At 49.8% G+C, this 26,483-nt stretch overlaps 1 protein-coding gene across 2 annotated transcripts; it reads left to right on the forward strand.

The window, feature by feature from the left end:
* The first annotated feature begins 3,593 nt into the window (after positions 1-3,593).
* PITX2 (paired like homeodomain 2) lies at positions 3,594-23,430 on the forward strand. 2 transcript variants are annotated; one of them, XM_047856177.1, is made up of 4 exons: positions 3,594-3,850; positions 7,614-7,669; positions 19,469-19,674; positions 22,194-23,430. In XM_047856177.1, exons 2-4 carry the CDS (start codon positions 7,624-7,626, stop codon positions 22,755-22,757), a joined length of 816 nt encoding a protein of 271 aa, XP_047712133.1. In that variant the 5' UTR covers positions 3,594-3,850; positions 7,614-7,623; the 3' UTR covers positions 22,758-23,430. The 2 variants fall into 2 exon arrangements, with proteins under 2 accessions (XP_047712133.1, XP_047712132.1); XM_047856176.1 differs by lacking the exons at positions 3,594-3,850; positions 7,614-7,669 and adding an exon at positions 18,071-18,608.
* The last annotated feature ends 3,053 nt before the right edge of the window (positions 23,431-26,483 follow it).

Raw genomic sequence — 26,483 nt, forward strand, 5'->3', positions numbered from 1 at the left:
TTTGATTTTTGTTCTAACAGTTGTCACCCGTCTGAAAATACTAGAGGGAGGGGTATAATTCAGAATCTCACTAAAAATTCTATGAATCCATTTAGCCAACACCGCTCTTCTTATGCGGATTTGGGGGTGGGGGGGAGGGGACGCATATGTTTAATTCCCTGTGTCCTCCCACCATTAAATTAGATGACCAAAAAAGACAGAAAAAGCGGCTGTGAGAAATTATCTAGTGCATTGGCTTACTGGAAGGTTATTACCTTTAGATATAGTTTAAATTTTTTGGAAAAGTAAAAAGGGGGTATTGTTCCAGAGGACAACAAAAAATTGAGATATTCTGGAACAGTGACTCTCACTGGGGATCACCGGGAGATCCACCGGAGTTGTTTACGTAAAAGTGTAACATCCTTGAAATTCACAGATACATAAGGTCAGTGTCTCCCCACCCCCGGCTCCCGGCCCAGGCGATCTGGCCCTCAAGGAGCTGGTACCTTTGATGCTACAATCTTGTTTACATCTGCCGGGCAGGGAATTGCTTGCTTTGCTCGGAGGCTCCCTCCACCCCCTTCTAATTTGAAGTAATCGGAATCTAAATACAATCGCCACGGCCCACTCTTTCATTTCTGCTCTGACGAGGGAAAAACCTGAAATCCGTGTCTTAAATCAGCTCGGTGGTTTGTAGCCCCCCAGCACCCTGCCTCTCCGCTGCATGCCTAATGTATTCCCTAGTGGTTCTGAGCATTAATTAGTTGTTTAATAGGAGTATGACTAAAAATGTAAAAGAAGGATTAGGAGCGTGAAACGTATGTCCAGCTCCTTCCGCACACTCGAGGAGGGAATGAGAATCATTCTGTATCTTCTATTTCTCCAGGAGCCATTAGCATTTCCCACCAGCTGCTCACTTCAGCTGCACTGGCGCTGGGCGAGGCGAAGACCCAAAAGCTCAGCGCGATGTCTGAGGCGGCCGGGACTGGGGTTAACCAGCCCCTGGCGGACGAGACTCCAGACAGAAGGAGGGGGGTGGGGAGGGGAACGTGAGCTTCCCGGAGCCCCTTCATCCCAGCCCGGGTTTGCAAACCTCCGAATCTTGAAAGGGGGTGGGGGGTTGCACGCGCTAATCTGCGCGTCTCTCCAGCGCTGCCCCTTTCTCTTTTCCTCGTCTCTCTGCAAGTCTCTGAATCTTCCCGTCTCTGATTTTCTCACTCTTTTCCCACTTTTCCATGAGATTCCTCATCTTCGCCACCAGATGAAGGGAGGTCGTTCTGCTAGAAGCGTCTCCTAATCTCTGTAAAATGAAAAGGAAAAATGGGGAGGACATTAACCCATTACTCAGGGGAGTGGGGAGACAGCAGAAATCGTTGATGGATACAGATGAAAATGTCTTTCTCAGACCACCTTCTCTGGTTTGCAGTGACTTTAGATTTCGGTTGTGGAACTTGTTGAAAGAATTTGATTTTCTTGATTCAGCCAGAGTTCAAAAACCAGAAATAAAAATTCTCAGGAACAGAGGGGAAATAAAGATAAAAACAGCACGTGAGCTGTTCCTCCTCTTGTCTCTCCCTTTAAGTAAAACGGTCTTGACTCTCCAACGGGTAGAGAGAGAAAGTTTGAGTTTTCATGGATGTTATGGAGAGGTTAGAGATGGCTTTAAAATGTAGATCTCTCAGTCAGTTTTCTTCGTGGCTGAAGAGGCTAGCCCTTTCCATAAAATGAGTCCATCTGTCGACTGTTAGCTATTTCAAAGTGAAGGGATTTAGCACTCAAAACAAATTGAGCAAGTTTGTTTGCCTGTTTTTACTGCTAACTCAAATGAATTCAAAACACGGAGTAATTCAAGAAAACACATAACACGTTCTAGACAGCCCCCAAATGCAGGGAAAGCCCAGCACCTATAGGGTGACCTGGGTTATTTTAAACGCCAAGCTTTTTAAAGATGTATGTATTTCACACATGCTTTCCCAAAAAGTCATTTATTTCCCTAGAACTGAGAGAATTGGTATCCTGATTGAGGAAGAGCAATACAACTTTTGGAAGGAACTTTATTCTCTATTGAGGACAAAAGGGGAGGGCTTTTTCACGGCGCGCCTGGGCGAATTTTGTTCCTATGCAGAAATTAATATTGATGGGAAAACCAAACCGGAACCTATGACTGCTTTCCGACGCTTTCCAAAAACATACATTAACAGGACGCCCTTGAAATTGAAAACAAACTTTGTCTAGTATGCCTGGCAGAAGCCTTCACACCTGGTCTTCCAGACGAATCATATTTATAGTCCTTACACCCAAAGGCAGGACGAAGCAAAAACACCCTGCTAGCTACCAAAATACACGCCCTGCTCCAGTCAAGAAATCGGAAAATCAGGGCTTAGAAGTAAGACACACTTTCCGAATGAAAATGACTCCTCTAACTTCACGTGTTCTTCGATTTTTAAGAGCAAATGTGAATTTGAGAGTAGCTTCCCCTCCCACCCCCACCACCAAGCCTTGCAATTTAATACCATGCTCGCCAGGAACCTTAACCTCGTCATTTTAAAAAATGAGATATCCGTGACCCGGGGTGAACTTGTTGAGTGTAGGTACAGCAGAGGAAATTCTAGACTCTATGAACGCCCGAACCTCGTCCAGAGCAATCCTTTCGTGTACTCTGGTCAGTGCGCGACCGTGCCCACCTGCGCGCGGACAGCGGGTGCAGCGTGCTTGGTCCACCCGCCTTGACCTCGGGCGTGGTGTCCCGGCCGGCGGTGCTGGGCCAAGTCTCTGGGCCTTCCCCGGCTGACTAGTCTCGGTTGTCGCCTTCCCAGCCCTCTTCCCCACCATCCCCCCTCCCCGCTGGCCCCACTTTTCCAGATTACTCCTCAGCCATCCTCTCTCACCCCCACTCCGCCTACTTTCTCTCCAGCCTCTAGTGCGTCCCTCACATCACCACCATCCCCACTCCGCAATCTCTCCTCGTTTCTGTGAACTCGTCTCTCAACCCTGCAGGCCTGAAAGAAGGTCACATACAGGCACTCTCGTACTCACACCCTACATGCCTCGCCCCAAACAAAACCCATGCACACAGTCCTTTGTTCCATTTCTTGGGCCACTTTCCCTGGCCTTTCCTCCTTCTCCGTCCTGGTTTGCTCCCCAAGAGTACGTTTCTGTCTCCCGGACGCTCCGGTCTCCTCCCCACCCCCACCCCCACCCCACCTCTGATTTATTAGAGCTCCCGGTTCGGCGCAGATTCCTTGTTCTGCTCCATCCCACCCTCCCCTCCTATCCTCCCATCCACAGTGGGAGTGCTTGCGCCTGCTGCTCTTCTGCTCCAGTCCCAGCGCCCTGCCCGGTCCCCTGAACCCTCTTTCGCTCTCCGGGCTCTTCCTCCGGCTCCCGAGTCTCCGGCCTGCCGGCCTCACCTCCCTGCCCTGCCTCGCTTCTCGTCGCCCCTGCTCGCTCCCCCCGCGCTCGCCCGAACGCTGTGCTCGCTCCTTGAACGCCCGCCGCGCAGCCGGGCTCGGCCGCCCGCCCGCCCGCCACTGTGCAGTGGAGTTTGGTGGAATCTCTGCTGACGTCACGTCACTCCCCACACGGAGACCGAGCTGAGGGAAGAGAGAGGGATGAGAGCGAGGGAGGGGAGAGAGAGTGCGAGACCGAGCGAGAAAGCTGGAGAGGAGCAGAAAGAAACTGCCAGTGACGGCTAGGTTCCGGCGGCCGCCGCGCACCCGTGGACTCCCTCGGAACTTGGCACCCTCGGGAGCCCCGCAGTCCTCTCGGGCTTGGCTTTCCGGCGCTTGCGGTGCAGCCTGCGCCTCGGATCGCTGGAAGTCTCCCCGGGAAGCGGTGGGACGCGGAGACAGCAGCTCTCTCCCGGTAGCCGGTAAGTGGAGGCCGTCTCTTTCAGCAGGGATGTGAGATAATGCGAGTTTGGAAATTTGTTCCACTTTGGAGAATCTTCACCGTAGGTGATTTGTGGTTCTTGGGGCTGCCTTCCCGCCCCCCCCCCCCGAAGTAACTCAGTTGGCAAACAGACCTCGCAAAGCCCTGTTCCTCCCGTCCCCAGTCGCAGACACTAACAATCTATGGGGTTGCTGAAGTCGAGTGGGAAGCGAGACCATGGCTGGCATTTAAAACGAGGTATCTTCCCTTAAATCTCGGTGCCAACACTGCAGGGACAAATCCTCAGGCTGAGGATTAGCATTCTCAAGATAAAGGGCAGGGTACAAAGTTTCAGCTACTGGAAGATTAGCCCCTTTCCCATTGTTACCAATTGGAAAAAAGATTCCATCTTAACTGGCAGTTAGTGACCTCTCAGGCCCAAGCGAATTACCTGGGAACCAGGCCTGGATGCCAAGCTTACACAATTACTTCGGATTATAAATCCTTTAAATTGATCACCAGTCAACTCCAATCTTGCACTTCAGGAGATACATTTTAAATGGGTAGAGAGGAGAGGACTATTTTCCAACTGTCGAGTAAGAAAAAAATTATGATTCTAAATCTGAGAAATATGGTTCTCTTTTCATTCCAATTCAATGACTTTACTTTCCTAAGTAATTCAGAAATCAAGCCACCATAGGGCAGTGTGATTTTTACTCCTTTTTGTGTGTGTATTATGTCTTAGTAAACTAAATGAAAAAAAAAAAACTTTTACTATTATGAATTAAAATAACACAGGCATTCATATATTCTAAAATATTTTTATGAAAACTAATCTGACTTACAGAGATTTCCTTGCAGTTCTTAGGCCATTAATAAGAATTAAAGGTGGTTCTAATATAAGTTTGGAAGAAATTTATCTAAAATTCAAATACCAATTATGTCAAGGAAACAAAGCACCGGCACAAAATAGATGAGGATTTTTACTAGTGTAACATAAAATAAGCATACAAGGTTTTAATAATCAAACAGTCCCTAAAATTTGAATAGCTACTTCATTTATGGAATGTTTTACTTTACCTCAGCAAAACTACACTTAAATTATTCAGGTGCTTTGTTCCTCAAGTTGAGCATATTGTCTTCAAGTGTTCCTAAAGCATCAATATTAATTGGTTTAAAAGAAGGCTTAAACTGGTAAAATACAGAATTGTGTTAAGCAGTATTTTAATTTCCTTAAACGATTACCCACTGCAAATTAATTTAGTGGCTAATCTCCTTAATTTAGTTCATTTAAAACATATGTTCTTGTGCTGTTTATTTTTAAACTTTCCACTGAAGATTTTGTTACGGGGTAACAAAAAATGGAAAGGGGGGGAATGTAAAAGAATTTGGAATTATTAGAACTGTATTTTTTTCCTGCGATTTCCTCTTATGGCAATCATCAGAAATTACTTTTAAGAAAATTGTTTTATTTCTCAGGCTTTTACTGCCTGCTTTGGCCAGTGTGGTTCAGTATGCTTCATTAACTATGTGGTGCTTTTTAGCATACTCACAATAGAAAACTCAAATTAGGCAAAACAAGATTGCCTGGCATATACGTTCAAACCAGGACTTGAACTTTTGGGATGAGAACAACTTCCCATCAAGAAAAGTTGCGCATCTTAATTTGTGAGATTAGTGGTGGAGGCTGGCCCCTAAATCCTGCAGCCAAATTTGCCTAGTAAGACTTGTCTTGCTTGACAGGGCAAGTTTAAGGATCAGCAGGCAGGAATTGGAGGTTATTTTTAAAAACTATCTCCCTCAGTTATTTAGATTCAGTTCGTCCAGTAGGCCTGGTAATTATATGAAGAAAAAAAAATGCAGGTCTCACGGCTCATTTTGACTGCAAAATAAATCCCCAAGTCACAAGGACACTTAGGAGTGAGCTAAGGAACACGCCTTGACCTTCTTTTCAATCCTTAGAGCAGAGTTCTTGATTTGTTTTGTATTGCTTTGTTTGGCCTTCAGCACTGGAGCTTGGGAGTGGGGGGGGGGGGAGAATGTGTAATAATTGGCTGACTTTATATTGAGCGACCCCATCTTTTTCTTTTGTATATTTCATTTCTTTAAAAAATGAAAACTATTTGCAGTTACCATCTGCAATGCTTCGGCTACCCGCTAATAATGCAGCCAGTTCAGATGTTTAAAAAAAAAAAAAAAAAGATTATCGAATTGATGGTGACATGCAAATTTCCCCCGAAATTATCATAAGTAAACATTTGAAGTCTGGACTAATAAAATCCCATCTGTGTTACTTCATATCGAGTTAGTAGAAAGCTGTGATAATGAATTTTGTAATATCTCACGAACAGACATCTCAATCAGGGACTAATCCTGTGATTTTACTGCAGAATCACTAAATCTGGAGCCGCCAAACTGCTACTTCTGGGTCCCCGGGCCTGCAAGGATCGGCAGAGCCCCCGCCCACGTCCCAGCTAGCGGGTGGGGGGGAACCCCTGGACACCCACGCCGCGGCGCCGGGCAGCCCCTCCTCTAAGCGGCGACCTTGGCCAGAGGCTCCCGGGGCTCGGCTTGTTCCAGCAGAGGCCAAGGAGCGGGGAAACACGACCCAGACTAGAGCCAGACCCGCAGCTCCCTGCCCCGCCTCTGCTCTTGCGCCAAAGGGGCAACGCCCGCTCCTCCCCTCTACCCTGGACCACAGCGAAGTGGGCCCTCCCGCCGCCGGCATACCCTGGTTAGCGTGGAGAGAGGCAGGCACCGAGATCCAAAGGGCCTGGGGAGCCCGAGACCTTCTTTCTTTCCTTCTGTCTTTAAAGCTGCCGCGGCTCTTCTACCCACCCGGACAGAGCCTCTCGCCACCCACCTCTCCCGGTTTGCCTGTGGCGGAAAAAGGGGGCGCGCGTTAAACGCTTGGCTCGCTGCGTTGTGGTTGGAATTTTGAAAAAGATTTGGTTTGCCGGGGTTGAATCGGGGCAGCCGTTCTCTGAGAGTTATTTCTACGTCCTCGCTGGGTAGAAAACCCTCCGGACTTTTGCCCCGTTCTCTTCTGTCTCACTCAGTCCACTTCGTTTCCCTCCTCTGCGATCTTAAATCTTAGTTTAGGGTAAATAAATGGCCGGGTGAGTATCTCCAGGGAAAAGTGTGGCTAAATATGGAAAAGTGGCTCCTGATGGATGAGAGGCCCGAAGCCAGCTCGCTCCTGGAGTACCCTAGGCCAAGAGCTTTAAGAGTCCCGTTCATTTCAGAATTACAGAAAATCGAGGAAAACCGCTGTCTAGGGCAGGTACAAGTTGAGTCTGATAGTCTACAAATGTTTACTTAGCGTCTACTGACCGAAAGTCCTGTGCTGAATGGTGGTCTTCCACACAACCTCTTACATAGAAAAGTCCTCTCCACTCACCCCCAAATTCTGTACCTGCTAAGGTTGCCCCCGTGTTCAGACGGGCTCTTAACTCCTGACATAAACACCTTGAGAGTAGTTCCGCAGCCTAAGTCCCCCAGGACATGATGGATTTATCCGTCGAGAGCCCCTGCACCCATTCACCGCAACTCTGGAGGGAGATCCCCCTCTTGGTAAACATTCAGTTGTTCTGGACCAGGGGCTAGGGTGGGGATGAGGCTGAGGAGCACGCCCGAAACCCAACCCAGAGTAGGCACTTAAGAGCGAGTTTGCAGTTGTCCGCCCTACAGGTAGCGTCCACTGAACCCTGCACGCTCGGAGACCCCGCTGCTTCTCACGACCCTCCTTCTCTTTTATTTTGCAGACAACGGGGAATGGAGACCAACTGCCGCAAACTAGTGTCGGCGTGTGTGCAATTAGGTAAGAACGCGCTTCTTCTGCCGGGGTCACTCGACGGGACACCGCACCATGCGAGGGCGGCAGGAGGGCACCGGCCCCTTGGCGAGGCGGCGGCGAGGGGCTCTTCCCGGAGAGACCAGCCGGGGCGGAAAGGGAATCAGAACCGGGACACCGGCAGCCTCTCCCGGGGGTAGGAACTGGGGGGTATGGATAGGGAGGGAACTGCTCACCGCGTCCCGATGCCCGGGGCCTACTCCTCCCTCTGAGGGAGCCCCTGGCAGCCTGGGAGGCGCGGAAAGTGTGTGCCGCCCTGCTCCGGGTTGCCAGAGGGTCCGGGAGACGCGAGCGACCTCCGCCCTTTCCTCTAACTGGGTCTTTGCTCTTTGTCCCTCTTTCTCTTCTTCGTCCTGCCTCCTACCCCCACCCCCAACACCCTCGCTTCTTTCCACCGCGGTCCGGGGCGTCTCTCTACCCGCTTGTGGGGCGGGCGCGCGCGGCCCAGGCGTGCAGCCGGCGGCCGTTGAATGCCTCTTCTCCAAAGACTCCGAAATCAAAAAGGTCGAGTTCACAGACTCTCCCGAGAGCCGGAAAGAGGCGGCCAGCAGCAAGCTCTTCCCGCGGCAGCATCCCGGCGCCACTGGTAAGGCCGGGAGCGAAGCGCAGGCCGCGCGCAGGTCACCCGCCTCTGGGCCTCTGGGCTTCGGGTACAGCGCACCGAGGCTAGGCCGCCAGACAGGCGCGCCTGTCCCTTGACTTAGACACTTGGCCCCTGTGTGGGACGGGAAGCAGCCGTCCCAGGGACGTTAATTCCTTTCCCCAAAAGTATACTGCACTCCTGAGACCCAACACCTCTCTCTCTGGCTCTTTTTCGCTCTCTCCCTGTGGCCTCATCTCCTACGCACACCCCAACCTACCTCTGCGCCGCTAGCTGGCGTGGAAAAGTAGTCCAACAGCGACCTCTGTCGCCCGCCATGTCCCACTGCGTGTAGCACCACCAAGGGTGCTCTCTGCCCCGGCCTCTCTCAGCCTTGCCCCGCCCAGGCTTGTGGGCGCGGGGTTTGCCGCGGAAGGCATGCACCGGAGGCTTGCGTAGGGCGAAGATTTGCCTGGCCGGGAGTTGGAGGAGCTGACTAGAGCCCCGCAGAGCCTGAGGGCAGCGACTGTGCGCCGCAGCCAAGGGTGTAATGAAGTGTGCGCCCCGTCGACGCGAACCTACCTGTTGTGCAGGTTGCAAGGCCTCGGGTTTTGGTGGTGTCGTTGCTTGATTAGCTGGTTTCACTGTGGACGAGTCAAGGGGCCCTGCTGCTCAAAGGCTTGTGTAAAAGCCAGAATGTCTCCAACTCACTGCATAGGCCTTTGCTAAACGGAAACTTGCCCTTTAGGGGTGTGTGTGTGTGTGTGTGTGTGTGTGTGCGCGCGCGCGTGTGTGCAAGCTTTCCCTTGGAATACATGAAAAATTCAAATTTAACAACTGTCCTGTTCTCCGGGTTTCCCAGGCTACTGTAATAACAAGTGCCTAGCCTTAGGAAGTTGTTGACCTTTGATAGTGTGAGGAGATAAAGCCCCCCCCCCCCAGCCCTCGGCCCCTAACCCCCTCTTTCCGGATTAAAGTGTAAGGATACAAATGTAATGTGTGCCGGAGGGGGGCGAATTGGGACGCCCCGCCAAATAAACAAACCGTGTTGCTAAGAAGAAAACAAAGGCCCTGCATTCGTGCTTCCCGGTAAACCTGAGAAAATTATCATTTGCATAAGTAAAACTTCTAAAATGGTCGGGAGCGAAGCTGCCTGGCACTGCACGCTATCGCGAGTCCTCCCGCTGGGCTAGTTAAACGCTCACTTGTCCGGGATTAACCCCATGGGGTTAAATGGGGCCGTGCAGAGATAACGTCGGGTGATTTCTGTCATTAAGATTGTGTTAAATTCTTCCTCTGTTTGATAATCGGTCGTAAAAATAAATTATTAGACCGGAGTATGTTTGGGATATGGTTAAAAATCAAGAACAGCGATGACTCCTGGAGAAATGTTTCGTGCAGGTTCCGTCTGGCCAGACTAGGGGAGCTCCCCAATCTCGCTTTGCGCGGGGCGGGCTGACAGTCGCCCAGCTGAAGCTGACGTTTCCCGATGCGTTGGGAGCTGGAGAGCTGCCTAACGTCTCTTATCCCCACCCCAACCCAGGGCTCCTAGACCTCAGGAATGGTTTCTGAGGACAGGTGGTCTCCATGGGAGCCCCTCCGAGGGGAAGCTAGAGATGGGATGGGAACCTCTTAACGTGGGCAAGAAGCCGTGGTCAGCCGGGGAGTCCTTTCTGTTCCTGTCACAGTCGCCACTGGGCATCCACTTTTGATAATTAGTAGATAAATAAAGAACTAGAAATAATGAAGGACTGTTTCCTTACCCATTAACTTTCAGGCCCGGATTATTCTAGTGCACTGATCCTCCACATTGGCAACAATCTGTTTTCTACCTTTTGGACAGAAGAGGAAAATTGCTGCCTAAACATGTTTAATACCATTAATTAAGGAGAGGCATGCGATAGGGAGAAATCCTGAAAATCTTGATTCTATTGGCTTTTAGGGATGTAATAAACAAAAAAAAAATGTCACACATGAGTAAGCAAAACTACAGTGCCTCCAAGGAAGGTTGCCAGAGTCCCCTTTACTAAATATAAGTAAATTTAATCTATGTCATATGCAAACCCCTGGCCACAGCCTGCTTTGAAAAGAAAGATTTTTCTCCCTTTTTTAATAGCTTTTTTTTTCTTTCAGAAAGAAAAAAAAATGTTTACAATGGCATGTCTTTTTTCAAAAGGGGCCATGGTACTTTATTATTGGCACTACCCTCTCCTCAACCCCTCCAAAACATCGTGTCTTCGTTAAAGACTGAAAACAGTCCCCAAGTAGACAAGGTTAACCTCTGGAAGGCTGGGACTCTTTCGTTCCTTTCCAAGCGAATCTTTGTCCCCTTGATACCCATTGGGCTGGCCCACGGCCTGGCTCAAACCCTGAAGCAGGTGGAGTAGGAGGTCGGCTGGAGACCCCTAAATCCAGGGGTTTGAGAGAGGGTAGAAAAAGGAAGGCTAGGCATCCAAGTGGAGGCGGGAAGAGTTGGCAAGTTTAGCTGTAACCCAGAAAGAAGGCTCAGAGGTCTGCTGAGAATGTCCCCCTAGAACAGAGATCCTTGACTTCCTTGCTTTGAGTGTCCCCCCAAAAAAGCCTGCTTGCTGAATTCAGAAAGTGCTCTTGACCTTCAGGAAGGCGGGTGGGGGGAACCGATCCTCCCTTGTCTGTAACCCTTAAAGTTTCGGGGTGGTGGCTCTGGATTCCGGGCTGAAATCGGACAGAGCTGCCGCCCTGCGGTCGGGGTGCCTAGCTTCGGTGACCAGACTTGGGCGGGCACCTTCCCCAGAGACGCCATTAATTTTTAAGTAGCCTTGGCTAAATGAGTGAGCTGAAAGAGTCTCACCAAGGTCTCTGGTGTGTGCCAACGTCCTTCCCTTGGGAGGGGGACCCCAAGGCCCCTTGTGGCGCCCCCAGCCGAGACACACTCTCTCAATGGCAGCTTGGCCCCAGTCTTCTTCAGAGAACCCGGGGTAACTCCCCGCCGCCTTGGCGGCAGCAAACCCTTCATTCATTCAATCAGCAAATGTTTGCCGAGCACATACTACGTGGATTCCTAATGTACCCCCTGAAAGCAAATAAGCCGGTTTCCCTTCACTGTTATGAAGCAGCTTTAATGTTAGCAAGGAACTAGCTAGAGCAGGTTCAGACCATCTCCTGCAAAACGCGATGTGGTGGTACCTGCGGCAGTGCTTGGGGCCTGAGCGTTGTTAGAAAGAAAGGGGATGCTTAGAAGGGTAGAGGGCCATTGGTGAGGCCCGGGGTAAGGGACAGGGGCTTGCAGAAGGGGCAGGAGGTCCGAGGAAGAAGCCACGAGAGAGGGGAACAGGGTTAAGGAGAGGGATTTCCATTTTCTTTTCTACCACCCCTGCCTCCCCACCCCATCCTACTCCACCCGCCACCGAGTCTAGCTTATTGTCAGCAGATGCCTCTGCCTTTTGTGGGTTTTTTTCCCCGTCAGGGGAAATTGTACCAGTTGTGCAATAGGTAGTCACTCCCTGTGGATCCCCGCCCGCAGAGGTAGTCTTTTTACAGGTCGTGTTCCTTGCTACTGACACCAAGTGCGCTCAAAGTTTCATAAGGCTGGTTGGGTTGTTATTCCAAACCTCCTGCTGTTAATATATGCAGCAGTTGTTAGAGCGACTCGGAGGGAAAAGGAAATGTATAACGAAAGCTTATTCGTGAGCAGGAATATACTAATGGAACAATCTGATGTCTTCTTAATCCTATGTAAAAAGCTTTGTCGTCTTCCTAATATTGACTGAATGGGTAATTAATGGCTCTTCATCTAGGCGAATACCCTGTAATCCAAAGATAGGCAAAAGACAACAAGCCCAAGGTAGAAGACAAAAGGCCCAACTGTGGCCGCCACCCCCCTCCCCCACCAGGGGCTCCAAATAGGAAAGTTTCTTTTCTGGAGAAAAGGGCAGAAGTGGGAGAATACAGGTACCTTTCCTAGGCTGGGCTTAACCACTGAATCTGGTCACCCAGCTCAGTTCTCCACTACTCCATTTGCCCCCACCAGTCCTCTCTGCATTTCTTCTCAGTTCCTCTAGGAAGTCACCTTCGTTTGGATCCTGACCAGAACCTTTTCTTCCCCAAAGTCCCCATCTTTCATTTGGGGAAGTGATTGATAACAGAGCACCAATACACAAGGTCCTCAAAAGGCTCAGGCAGAGGATTGAGCTCCTTCTGATCCAGGTGGAGACTCCTTTCTTTTACAACCTAAGGCAGAATCTGTGCAGACTTAGATAGTTGAGAGGGGAGGGAAGAAATTAATGGAAGGAGAATGAACAGCAGAATTGGGTATATGTGTTAAAGAGTGATCAGGAGCGGTGGAGTCGACTTCCTTGTGAGGATCTGACATGAAGAGTACCCAAAATTCTTCCACCATGTTTTTAACAGGATGACATTTTAATTTAAACCTTTAGAAGTAATATATTACTCGGGTTACTACGATGAGGTAGGTTCCTTTTTTTTTTTTTTTTGTCAGCTGACAGCTTTTAAAATATTATTTCGCTAGGGAAATAAAAGCTTCATCTCAGATTATAGGTGGGTATTTTTGGATTTATGTGATTTATGGTCACCATGACAACTAATGCTGAATGTTAGCTACCAGCATGTCTGGGAGAGGGAAGACAGAAAGAAGGGAGAGCAAGAGAAATAGAAAAGGGAAACAGACATGAGCTAGAGAGGAGAAATAGAGAAAAGAGAAAAAGGCGAGTTTTAATCCAATTTTTAAAAGTGACTTTAGTTAGTACCTTTCCAGTTCTCTCTGGACCTGGATATTAGTGTCTATCTCATTTTCATCCTCCCCCCCCCCCCATTGCTAAGACATATTTATACCACTCTACTTTTACTAGTTTTCTGGGATTAAACGTTCTCTGAATAAACCTGTTGTGTTAACAAACTAACGTGAAAAGGCATTGTAGCACGTGGGTTTAATGATTTCAGCAGCATCCCCCCACCCGTCCTGACTCTGCTAATCCCCGATTTTCTCTTCACCTGCCAGTGTGGGGGTAGCTCTCCCACCCCGACACTGAGCACCCCCAGCTAGTTACTCCAAAGCTCAAGTGTGAGACTAAAATATGGGTGCCATTGGCAGAGACCCAGGGAATGTAGGTGCTGCTCAGTACGTGCACAGACTTTGATTCAGAAAACAATCTGCCCCTTTTTACAAACCAGCCCTTTTTAAATCCATTTAGAGAATGGGGTAGGAGGGGATCAACCACAGTAACGTTTAAATGTCTGGGTGCTTCCGCTTCGTGCCTGGAGCACGGGGTACAGCGAAGGGGGCCTTTCCAGATTGGTTTGTGTGCGGAGAAAAGGCAGGCAGAAGAAGAAGGAGGGGAGGAAGGGCCACTTCTTGAGTGGGGTGCAAGGTCTCCATCTGACCTCTGCGCCTTATACCACACGCGCACGCACACACATGCCTGTCACGTGGCTCTGAGCTGAGTCTGGGCCGCCTCAGCCTTGAACTGGCCTGGGCCAGAGCAAGACTCCCATCCCTCTAAGGTCTGACAGCCAGCGCAGGGAGACATCTAATGAGCGATCTTACAGGTGAGCTCTGAAGACAGATTCCACCCCACCCCCCCAAAACAGTTGTGGATTGCTTGGTTGGATTGAAGTCCATACTTGGACCCCGCACCCCAGACTTTGGAGGCATAACCCAACCAATCTCCTCGCGAAGGCCAGAGGGGCTTTGCGCAACTAACACTAAAGAGTGTGAAATTAAATAAGACCTTAAGACTGGTAATCGGTGGCAAATACCAGCAGCTCAAAACACGCCTGACCCCGTGTCACACATTTCCCTCCTCAAGGGTCTGGCTTTGCAAGAATAAGCAAAGAAAACCCAACTGAGACAATTCTTGAATGTCTTCGGACTTGAAAACCTAAACCCGCACTGGGCTTCCCTTCCCCCCACCCCTGCCCTCCGTGGGGGCCTTGCAGCACCTCCAGCTTCCCTGAACTGACCATCCTGATATTTCTCTGGATTGGAAATTTCTGTGATGGAGGCTGAAGTCATAGAGATTTCTAGAACCAGTTAAAGAAGACTGTGCAGAGGTGGGGGGTGCAGAGGTAGTGCTCAACCTGCAAAATACATAGGATTGCTTTCAACCCCTTCCTTATCTATACTACCAATATCTGTGCACCCACAATATTAAGTGGATTAAGTTTTTGTAGACTAAGTCTCCTAAATTGCCGACCATTATCACCACTGTTTTCATTGAAAAGTGTTTGTTTGTTTGGGTTTTTTGTTTGTTTGTTTCTTTTGTTTTTGGGTTTGTTGTTTGTTTGTTTTTTGGGGGGGGGGGGTCCCACTACTCACTTGCTTTTCTCCATCTAGACTTTTCATGTTGGTGTGCTCCCACCATCCATGGAACTGGGTCTGAGAAGGGGGTCAGCCGATCTCACCATGTGTGAAGTGATTAGGAGATTAGGAGAGAGTTGAAACTCTGGTTGGAAAAATGCAAAGAAATGCCTTACTGGCTCAGTTGAGTTGGGGGGGGGGTATATATTTCATATGTGCATTATCTAGATAGATGGTAGATAGATACATAGACATGGTTATGTTTTGTGTTTTTTTATTAATTTACTTTAACCAGATATCTCCAGATAATTGTCTTTATTCTCCACTTGACTTTGCAGTGGATAGGTACAATTTAAGATTCCTCATCCTTTTAGGCTTTTAGGCTGCCTGAAGATCACCAGCACTTCCAACCTCTACTACCCTTTAGCACTATGTTGAGCTGTCACTCGCCCTGGGGTTTTTCAGCTGCTTTGGAAGCTGGTTTGGAGACTAGGTCTTCCCGTTTGTGTATCTGCCCTGATGAGAGTTGTTAGTCAACAGAGCCACCGAGTTTAAATCAAAATTCTGTGGGTTTAATGAGAGATGAGCTTAGAAATCTATATGTTTCTGTGGAGCTCCTCAGCCTCCTGAGTAAGGAGTTGTGAGAAACACCCAAAGCCTCCACCAAAAATTGCCTCTCCGGGGTTTGAATCTCAAAGAAACTAATACCAAGAAAGAAAGTATACTCACTGTAGTTTATCATTTGTTCATATGATGGAATCTCTTCATGAAATGAAGCTTTATGGGGGTGTTATTTTGGGGACTGGAGCTATACTGAGGTTTAAAAAAAGAAACTGGAATATGATTAGTAAACACATTGGGCAGAAAAGAGCTGAATTCATATTGACTTAGTTATAGGTCATCGGCTGGCAGTGCAATGGGAGGAAATATTTACTTTACACATACACTTTATGATCTTGGGGGAATTAGAGGAAATTCAATAAGAAAACGGCTAGAAACATTTAAAACCCTTATTTAAAAGACTTAAGCAAATTAGAGTCTTATCAGATTAAAAACCACTACAAATGTAAGAGCATTGTCTTCGGTGAAACGCTGTGGGGTCTGAGGAGATTCTCCGCCAAATCTCAGGGATAAAATGCGTCATTTAAGCACCAGATAATGAGCAGAATGTAAATTAATTTAACCTTCTTTACCAACAGGCTGCTGGTGTAATATGTATAATTTAGTGATAAGATTGCAGGACCTAATATAGCTGGATGTATGAGCCTCAGCTAATGCAGACTTGTCACATGAGGATGTGTTCTGCTCTGAGCAGGTGTATGTATGCTTGGAATGGGGCGAACTGGAATAAAAGGTTAAAACTAGAAATGCTGCTTTAAAGCTTACTATAAAGAAAATTCCTCCTTTCAGCTAAATTTTTCTTAAAGTGGGATGATACTTCTGGGGAGAAACTGAAGAACAAATGTCATTTGCTTCTTTGGATGGCTCTCGAGCATGTTTAAAATGGGGGAGGAATTGCAGATAGGGTTTGGCAGAGAGAGCCCGGCAAAGTAGAGACACATAGGTTACAAACATAATTTGCAGTCTGCCTCATCCACTCTGCCCCAGACTGAGTAAGTTTCCCAATCTTGTGAACAAGGACAAGGAGGGAGTTTTCTGAAGATACCTCATACTGATGTTACAAATCATTGACTGTAATGTCAAACAAATACACATTCAGGGATGATAACACTAACTCCACAATAAAGCAATCACCAATGCAGAAACCCAGAAGAGATTAGTTTGTGCTCTCCCCATGACCTAAGTAAGCAAAGGACAAAAGGACTTTCAAAAGTTATTTTGAATGATACGTTTGTATTTCTTTAATTCCTTTGGAAATTAATTTTTTTTTTTTTTTTGGAAATAGTGTTGTAAGAGTTGTATGTCCCCAAGGTGTTTCTTTTTTTCTTTTTTAAAAAAATAAATGAATAAGGCTTTGGTTTTTCTGAGCTGAGTGTTCTCCTAGGCTTTTGCCCTTCGCCCCCATTCTACTGCCTCTGCCTGCTTGGACTTTAAAGATTCAGCAGCCTTGAGTTCTCTAGGAAAAGAAAATGACTTAAAAAAATATCCTTGAAAGTGGTTATTTGGCAACATTCTTAATTGTATGGAAATTCATTAAAGCACATTTTATATATAATTAGCTCAAGGTTGTTGATTCTGCAGGCTTTATGGATTTGAATCTGATTGATAATAAAGTAAACAAGAGAGTCGAATTTAAAGCGGGCTCTCTCTAGGGTTAGGACAAGCTTAATACAGTGTACAAGGAATTTGAAAGATCTTGGATATGTGTCTTAATCAACGCTAAGTAGAATGGATAAGCTTTCAGCATTTTGAAAATGCTGGGTTAGGGTTTCTATTCTATTGTGTATTTTCTGTCTGGGGTCTAATAAGCATTACAGAGAACGTGATCTGAGGCGACTTTTTATTCTTGTATAAATCCAGAGTGAACCGCCAAACAGTTGTTCGTTTAAAGTCAAGGTAATTTTCTTTTGACGGGTCCATTTGCTTCTCGATTTCTAATTTATTAGCCGGCCTTCTCAGGGCTTTGTCTTCTTTGCAATTAAAATAAAGCTTCTTCAGATTAGCGCAGCATTCACTTGACAGGCTGTTTGGAAAATTTAAGATCGGAGAGGTGATGTGTTGCTGTTTTTCAATTTTTTTCTGGTTTTAAGTAGCATGCCCCCTTTCCATACAGGGGGGGATAAAAAGGCATCTCTCGCTTGGAAATGGATGTAGTGAGATACAAAAAGGAAGGGATGCGAGGCATGTTGATCCTTGTACCTTTCAGCTCTGGACCTTTCCGCTCCTTTCTCCCGAGCCTCTTACTCCCAGCCTCATCTCTCCGCCTCCCCGCCTGAACTAAAAGCAAGATCTTCTTCGGCTGGGCCGGAGCAGAATTCCCGGGAGCCGGCCGGTGTAGACTTGGTGGGCACAGTGAGGTATTAGCCCAGCCCCGCACAGCTGATAGGTGCAGACAGGGCTGTCCTCCGCCGGGGCTCGGGGCCTTCTGATTGGTGCGGAGCCACGTCACTCCCGCTGGGCGAAGGGTCTGGGAGGAGGCGGAGGCGGGGAGCGTTGGGAGGGCCGCGGCAAAGTGACGTCTGGGCACCAGGAAGCCCGCCTCTGGTTTTAAGATGTTAGGCCAACAGGGAAGCTCGGAGCCGCAGAGCTGGTCCGTCGCTCGCCTGGGTGCCGGGAGCTGAGCTGCTGCGAGGCCGCGCTCGAGCTCCACGGCCCGAGGGGGGTGTGCGTGTGCGTGCCACGGAGGGTGCGCCCAGAGGCCCGCGTTGCTGCCGCAGCCGCTGCCGCCGCTGCGGGGGATCTAATATCAGCTACCTGTCCCTGTCACTCTTGACACTTTGCTGTCAGGGCTGCCGCGCGGGGGGCGGGCAGAGCGCGATCGCCGTTAGCTTTCCTTATTGGAGGGGTACGTGGGGGAGGGAGGGAGGGAAGAAAGGGGTCTTTGCCCACTCTTGTTTCGCTTTGGAGCTTGGAAGCCTGCTATCCAAAGACGCTCCGAGCTGCGCCCGCCTACTTACATCCCCATGTCTCCGTTTGCCCGCTGACTTTCCGCCGCCGGACCCTAAGGCTTGAGCCTTCCGAAGGAGACGGGGGCCGCTCGGTTCAAAAAGACTCAGCAGGGATTGTGCTCCCTGGCTTTGCCCGCGGCGGCCACAGCGCGGAAACTCTGCGCGTGTAGTGGAAAGCGGAGCAGGCGGCGGCGGCCACGGGGCTACGGCCGGGCGGCAGCCCAGGACTTGTAGGGCGGCGCGCTCCTTCGTCCATGAACTGCATGAAAGGCCCGCTGCACTTGGAGCACAGAGCAGTAGGGACCAAGCTGTTGGCCGCCTCCTCGTCTTCCTCCTGTCACCATCCCCAGCCGCTGGCCATGGCTTCGGTACTGGCTCCCGGTCAGACCCGCTCCCTGGACTCTTCCAAGCACAGGCTGGAGGTGCACACCATCTCTGACACCTCCAGCCCCGAGGCCGCAGGTAAGGCGCCGCGCGGCCCCGCGGACACCGGGGTCCAGCCGCCCCTCGCCGCTGGGCTCTTCCCGCCCGCAAGGAAGTCGACCCCTCCAGGGGGAGGCGTAGTGGGAGTGGTCGTTTAGTTTGCCTCCCGCAGAACTTCCGGAGCCGGGATTCTTTTGGCCCCGAGTTTCTTTCGCCCTACCTCGACCGCCCCGCCGGGGTGGGGCGAACTGCGCGAGCCATTCCCTGCCCTATTCCTATCCTGGCCTCCCTATATTTGTTTTCTGGGTCACAAAAATCCCGGCATCTCCATTCGAAGACGTTCAGAAGCCACCACCCCCGACTCCCCAACCCAGAGTCTGTTCTCTCCGCTTTCCGCTCCCGAAAAGCTCCGCTTGTTAGAAAAGTATTTCTGAAACGATGCCGCAGAAGAGGCGGTATTTCTAAAGGGTAGAGGAACTTGGGTGGGTCACCGAATCCCAAAGTCTACCTTTACTAGTCTCCTGAAACCGCATGGAGATCTGTGGGGGTCTGAAAAATGCGCGCGTGTAGGTGTCCGGAAAAAATTTTGTGTGTCTGCGCAGAAGAGTATAAATATACTTGAAAGAGGCTGTAAAAATGAATGTGCCTTCACAGTGAGATAAACATGTAAATAAAACGTGCGGCGCTGGGGGAGGGGAGGAGATGGGGCGCTCACACCCACACTCACGTCTGCACGCCCCACAGTCGCAGCGCTCACCGCGGCCCGGAGAGGCCGCTCGCACACTCCTCCCCTGCCTGGCAGCCCATCGCTTCCGCGGCCTCTGCAGCCCGGTCCATTTGGAGTTCACGGGTAGCAGGTGGGACTTGCTGACGGGAACCTCTCTGTGTTTCGTTTTCAGAAAAAGATAAGAGCCAGCAGGGAAAGAATGAGGACGTGGGCCCCGAAGACCCGTCCAAGAAGAAGCGGCAACGGCGCCAGCGCACTCACTTCACCAGCCAGCAGCTGCAGGAACTGGAGGCCACTTTCCAGAGGAACCGCTACCCGGACATGTCCACGCGCGAAGAGATCGCCGTGTGGACCAACCTCACGGAAGCCCGAGTCCGGGTAGGACCCCTCACGGAGCCTGGGAAGGCTAGGGAGGAAGGCATTGTAGAAATGCGGGCCACTTAGAACCGGAGGGAGTGTGGAAGGCAGTCTCCCGAAAGGCACGGTGTGCCTTTGCACAGGCAGAAGGCCTCTCCGCAGCCCCAGTCTCGAGGTTACAGCTCCCCCTTACAGACCAGCGGTTGCAGGCCTAGCGCAGGCTCCGCGAGCGGCACCCGCCCACTGCCCCGCTACCCTGAATCCTTCGGAACTGGGCCGCGTGGCATTCCCCTGCATAGGGCATTGTGTTCCCGGCTTGCGGTCGCCGGAAGAGTGCTAATAAAATCCCGCCGAGGCCAGGAGCCGAGAACAGGCTCCAACCTGTGCGCCTTTTACAAGGAAAACCCACCGGAGACAAGCAAGGCTTGGCCCTCCTGGGGAAACTTTCTCCCCCCCCCCCCCCCCCCCCCCAGGCTCGCCCGGCCCTTTCTCTCTACTCGGCTCATCCTCCTTACACAGTCTTTTCGGTTTTCGGCCATTCAGGTTTCTCCCACACCCTATCCCTTAGTTTTGTGATACACGGAAGCATTTTGACACACAACTACTATCCTGCTAGTCCTCTTAGAAAGAAAAAAGAAGAAAGACTTTTTGGTTTGGTTTATTTATCTTTCTCAGGAGATTGTTATTCACACCCTTCTTCCCAATGATAATAGTTTTATTTTTTAAAGGTGGGAGGGCTTACCTTTGTAGCAAATCTGTACTTTATGGATTGGCAAAAGTGCACTTAAATAAATTACCCGGTAGCAACATCCTGGTTTATGCCGGTCAGTGGAAAACTCCAAATGTGTTAGGATTCTGGAAGCAGAAACACCCATAGCAAGATCCAGAGGCTTTGCTGTTAAAAACAAAAACAAAACAATTCTGGATAGAAAAATAGAGCCTCCAGTTAAAGCGGAGATGAAAGAACAATAAGATGGCAATAATGATGAAAAGAATAAAGACCAAAATGCATTCCCAAAGCAGAGGGAAGGAAGGTACTCTCTGGGTTGCATTTGTGTAGGGTATGAGGCTTTGCTGGTGGATAAGAGCCGGGATGAAGTTGGAGATGGTTTTAGTTTAACTGCACAGAGCTAGAGCTCTGACTCTGGCCGCGTGGTTTTGCGCAAGGTCAGGCTTTGATTAGCTCTCCCGTGCATCAGGGGAACGGGCCTTGCACGTACTCTTCTTGCCTGAGCAAAGTTTACACGGCCTAGGGTAGAAATTAAAACTAATTAAAATAAAAACACAATCAGTGGGTTCTCTGGAATCCTTCTGAAAAGACCTCTCCCACCCCTCCAGCTTTCCAGGAGTCTCTCCCAAGTCCCCCGCCTCTACCACGCTGGGCTGTCGCTCCTTCTGGCTGCCTCCTTCCAGGCCCGCTGTGTGTCCAGCCAAGTGGGAGTGAAGCGTGCTTTTTTATAGCAGTCGGGTGCAAAGAGGAAGGAGGATAAAAAGGAAATCAAGAATGAAAGGGAAAAGGGGGGGAAAGGAGCGGATTAGGCGTCTGGGCCCGGCTGAGATGTGTAATGTGAAACATCACCGATGTCAGCTCTGAAATCTGGGGCCAGGCCTCGCTCCAATACACAAAAGCCGCAGTCTGCGGCGACGGGCGGGTCCGATGTGGATTGAGAGAAGGGTTGCGTCGGGGCCACCGGACGCGGGGTGGGGACTGACGGGCCAGGCGACGGCTTGCAAAGCCAAGCAAACCCGCTGGGCCCTGCGGGAGCAGTGCTGGCAGCCGGGGCCTATACTGGAGAGGGCGGAGGATGAGTAGGAGCGGAGGAAGGGAGGGGGAGGTTGCAGAGTGACCCATTCTGGGTTCCCGGAGATTTACAAGCCAAGCTTTTGGAGTTTAGGAGACTGAAGGGGAGGCGGCCTTTTGCTTTTTAATTCGCTATTTTGCTAGGCAAGGATAGGGGTCGCGGCCTGGCGCCAGTTGTGAGAGCGAGTTCTGTGAGTTCTGTGGCGTGGGGGCCGCAGGGAAGGTCTGAGACTGGAAGGAGGAGCTGTGCAAGAGAGCGCAGGCCTCTGGTGCCCTCTTAGCCACTAGTCCTCATCACTGTGTCTGTGGCTTTGGAATGGAAGCAAGTTTGCAAGGTGGCAGGGTAAGAGTTGGGCAGAAAACCTGCTGCCCCGCGTTTATTTTACAGTAAGTGAGTTTGGATCCAGAGGAGGGCCTGGGTTAGTGAACAAGCCGTCCACAGGCCGCCAGGCGTTGGACGGGTTTGTGGCGCAGTTCAGAGCCTGGGCCTCAGCCGGCCAGGCCTCCCTCGCTTTAGACGCGGTTCAGGCAGCTCCCGCCCGCGGGGCGGTGGGGGGTGGGGGAATTATGGGGTGTGTGTGTGTGTGTGTGTGTGTGTGTGTGTGTGTGTGCGCGCGCGCGCGCGCGCACGCGCGCGCAGGCGCGCGCTGGACATGGGTGGCCTCTGGCGCTTTCTGTGATCAAGGTTTTACTAATCCGATCTGTGGCATCTGTTTGCTCCTTTGCCGTCAACCCCCAGGTTTGGTTCAAGAATCGCCGGGCCAAATGGAGAAAGCGGGAGCGCAACCAGCAGGCTGAGCTGTGCAAGAATGGCTTTGGGCCGCAGTTCAACGGGCTTATGCAGCCCTATGACGACATGTACCCGGGCTATTCCTACAACAACTGGGCCGCCAAGGGTCTCACGTCAGCCTCCCTGTCCACCAAGAGCTTCCCTTTCTTCAACTCTATGAACGTCAACCCTCTGTCGTCGCAGAGCATGTTCTCCCCGCCCAATTCCATCTCCTCCATGAGCATGTCGTCCAGCATGGTGCCCTCAGCCGTGACCGGCGTCCCGGGCTCCAGCCTCAACAGCCTGAATAACTTGAACAACCTGAGCAGCCCGTCGCTGAATTCCGCGGTCCCGACGCCCGCCTGTCCTTACGCGCCGCCGACTCCTCCGTACGTTTACAGGGACACGTGTAACTCGAGCCTGGCCAGCCTGAGACTGAAAGCGAAGCAGCACTCCAGCTTCGGCTACGCCAGCGTGCAGAACCCGGCGTCCAACCTGAGTGCTTGCCAGTACGCCGTGGACAGGCCAGTGTGAGCCCCGCCCACAGCACCAGGATCCTAGGACCGTGCCGGATGGGGCAATGCTGCCCTTGAAAGACTGGGAATTACGCTAGAAGGTCGTGGGCACTAAAGAAAAGGAGAGAAAGAGAAGATATAAAGAGAAAAGGAAACCACTGAATTAAAGAGAGCTCCTTTGATTTCAAAGGAATTTCCTCAATGTCTGACATCTTTCACTAAAAGTATTTCCAACAGTTGCAAGGACATACACAAATGTTTGACTGGATATGACATTTTAACATTACTATAAGCTTGTTATTTTTTAAGTTTAGCATTGTTAACATTAAAATGACTGAAAGGATGTATATATATCGAAATGTCAAATTAATTTTATAAAAAGCAGTTGTTAGTACTCTCACAACAGTGTTTTTAAAGGTTAGGCTTTAAAATAAAGCATGTTATACAGAAGCGATTAGGATTTTTCGCTTGTGAGCAAAGGAATGTATATACTAAATGCCACACTGTATGTTTCTAACATATTATTATTATAAAAATGTGTGAATATCAGTTTTAGAATAGTTTCTCTGGTGGATGCAATGATGTTTCTGAAACTGCTATGTACAACCTACCCTGTGTATAACATTTCGTACAATATTATTGTTTTACTTTTCAGCAAATATGAAAAAAAATGTGTTTTATTTCATGGGAGTAAAATATACTACGTACAAATTGGTCTGGATTCTTTCTGCCCTCCTCTGTCACCTGGCCAGGGTCTCTCAGTCATTGCTTCCTAAACAAACCAGTTTTCCTCTGCCCGCCTAGTTAAACACACAAGGCAGCAGGCCTTATTTAAATTTGGTAGAAATAAATTATAGTCATTCATCAAAAATGAAAAAGAAAAAAGAAAAGCCACTCCCAGGGGGGGGGGAAAGCCTGTAAAGTCTGGTCTTGTCTCCCAGATTTTTCTTTGGTTTAAACCCAGAGGATTCCATTATTGCTAGGAAATAATATAAGAGAGAAAGAAGAAAGGAGAGAGAAATTTAGAAAGTATGCCAGCTTTCAATGACTCTCAAATATACTCCTTTGGCGGGGGTGGGAGGGCGGTTCAACACATTTGGTAAATTGTTCTGGAGAAGCATGTGTGTATGTATACATGTACAGTTTATATACATTCCTCTCAAGAGGAATACATCTATAATAAGTTTACAAGGAAACACCTCCAGTTCAAAATATTTAGGCCTCCACGTTTATCTTTCAGGCTTAAGTAGAGAGATTCTTCATGTTATATTGCATTCTATTTCCAAATCCTTAGGAGACATTTAAAGAAACAAAGACCATTTCTAATAACTACAGCCCCTTAGTTTCCCGAAGAGCCCAGGGGGTGAGAGGTTAGAGTGGAGTTTCCTGAATCTTGTCGAGCAATATGTAGTTGAGGCAAAGGTCATGCTCCCCGTGTTTTGTTTTAAATAATATTGACCCATTAATTCTAAACCTGCTTGTTCCTGAAATTATACAGGATTATAGTTTGCAAACTGCGGGACAATGAAGCAAATCAAGATGAATTACAACCCTGGCCCTCCCTCCCATCCTCTGACATCTAAACGGGGAATGAGGTCCGTGTGAGTGTTTCAAAGAACTTTTAAGCACCCGCTCTTCCTTTGTTGGTGGTTTTCAGCTTTTTTCTTTTTAATGTGAAATTCGATTTCGTAACAAATCGTAGCAAATACGACTTAGTCCGAAGGAATTCATTACCGAGGCGCTGGGGGAGGGGGAGTGAGGGGTAAATCCTGAGGTCCTTTGCTATTCTGGTCACCGTCCTCCCCCCAGTGGGTGAGGATAAACACAACCCTAGGGAACAGGGAGTGAAAAGTAGCCCGAGTTTTCTGGAGCCGAGAAAACCTGTGTTTTTGCGCTTAGGTTACTTTTATCTAACTGAAACTTTACCTATAAGCTTTTGAGCCTCGGACACTGAGTCTTTGTTCTGCATAGGACTGCTGCTGCCACTTAAAGAGATCGCAGATAATGTCCCCGGTTTAAGATCAGTGCTCAATGCACATTAACTTTCTTTCTTCTTTCTTTTTTAAGCTCTGCCTCTAACCTACGGAGGGATCACGCGGCAGTGGGGGGCAGATAAAAGCCCTTTGGCCGAGGGTCACCTCCGTCCTTGTTGTTCACTTGAGAGCAGTGGAGAGGAAAACGGTCCCCACGGGCGGACTTTGGCTTCTGGAGCCGCGGAGCCCAGCGGTCCGGGCCTCCCCGAGCTCCGCCCGGTATGGGGGGAGGGGCGACGGGGGAGGGGGAGGAGGGGACTGGGAGAGGGGATTTGGGGATGGGGGCTGGAAACGCTAACGAGACCTGCTGGGAGGACTTGCGTCTCCTGCAGGTCTAAGAGGGACTTGGGAGAGCGGGATAGAGGAGGCGGACCTGGGCCTAGTTTGCTGGCTGAAATAGAACTCTATTTCGAGGAAATCAATCAGTCTGCAAAAAACAAAAATGGAAGTCGAGGTTTGGGAAGAGTTGTCTCATCCCCAACTTGAGTGGTGCGGGCTTGGGGGCGGAGACTCGGGACTGAGGAGAAGCCCTTTTTCCCACCTCAGCTCCTTTCCCTGGACTTCCAGAAAGAAGAATTACCCTCCTCCCCCCCCCCCCCCTTCTTCCCCACACCCATCCCCGCTCGCCCGCCAACCTTTTTCTGCACCTCTTTTTCCCTTCAAGTGAGAAAAGCCTAGTTCCTGAGCCAGTGGAGTCGGTCCTCTCGCCCCTCCCGCTCCCACGCGGGTCCCCCCTTCAGCCACCGCTACTGCCACCACCTCGGTTCCACTCAATCGATTTTTGCTGCATGTCAACACTTATTACCGGTGAGTGTGAGGGTCTTTTTTCTCCTTCTCTAGGTCTCTTAATGATTTCTGAGCTAGTTGTGTATTAAAGCGCTTAAAGGAACCTTTAAGGTAATCTATAGCATGAACACCACCAGCCTCCGCTAGGGACCAAAGATGGCGAGCCGGAGGTCTGGCCCCCAGGAGCCCAGGCCTCGCAGGCCTAAGCCCTCTGCGCGCCCAGAGGCTGGGGCGGGGGTGCTTGGGGCAGGAACCCCACACTGATAGTTCGCGGTCTCGGGGCTTTCCCCTCCCCCCTCCCCCAAACAACCACCCCTCACCTGTTACTCTAACCCTTTCTCCCGCCTGCCCTCGGTTTTTAAACTTTTAAAATTCCTGAGGCCTCAAACTCTTCATTCCCCTAGTAGCGAATTCAGACTGGCGGAGACCTAGGAAAAGGTGTATGTGCCCCACGTTTGTCTCAACTTCCTTCCAGGTCCTCAATCTGAGTTTTACTGCCCGTAACTTGGTTAGAAATTTAATTTTAAAAACTATGTTGGGCAACCTGAGCCGTGTAGGCGTCTTGATTTGTAGGTAAATCCTCCCCTTCGCCTCCCGGCCCTGCTCTTTCTTCCACTCCTCACCCCTGTCCCGCGAGGTGCTGAAACCCGGGAGTGCCTTTAGGAGTGTAACAACAACAAAAAATAATGAGAAAAAAATGAAGAGCATCTTAAAAGTCGCAGTATTCCTCGAAAGCCCCATAAATTAACCCTGTGAAAAGCAGCGAACTCTTTTAAGGACAGTCTATAAAAACCTGGCGCGTTCTCCAAGGAGGATAACCTCACCCCCACCCCCCACCCCCATCCCCCCACCCTCACCCCCACCCCGCGTCGCGAATGTGACCAAACAAAGGTCTGTCCTGCAATCCACATCCTAATCCACGGGCG

The sequence above is a fragment of the Prionailurus viverrinus genome, chromosome B1 (genome assembly GCF_022837055.1).
Source record: "Prionailurus viverrinus isolate Anna chromosome B1, UM_Priviv_1.0, whole genome shotgun sequence".
NCBI lineage: Eukaryota > Metazoa > Chordata > Mammalia > Carnivora > Felidae > Prionailurus > Prionailurus viverrinus.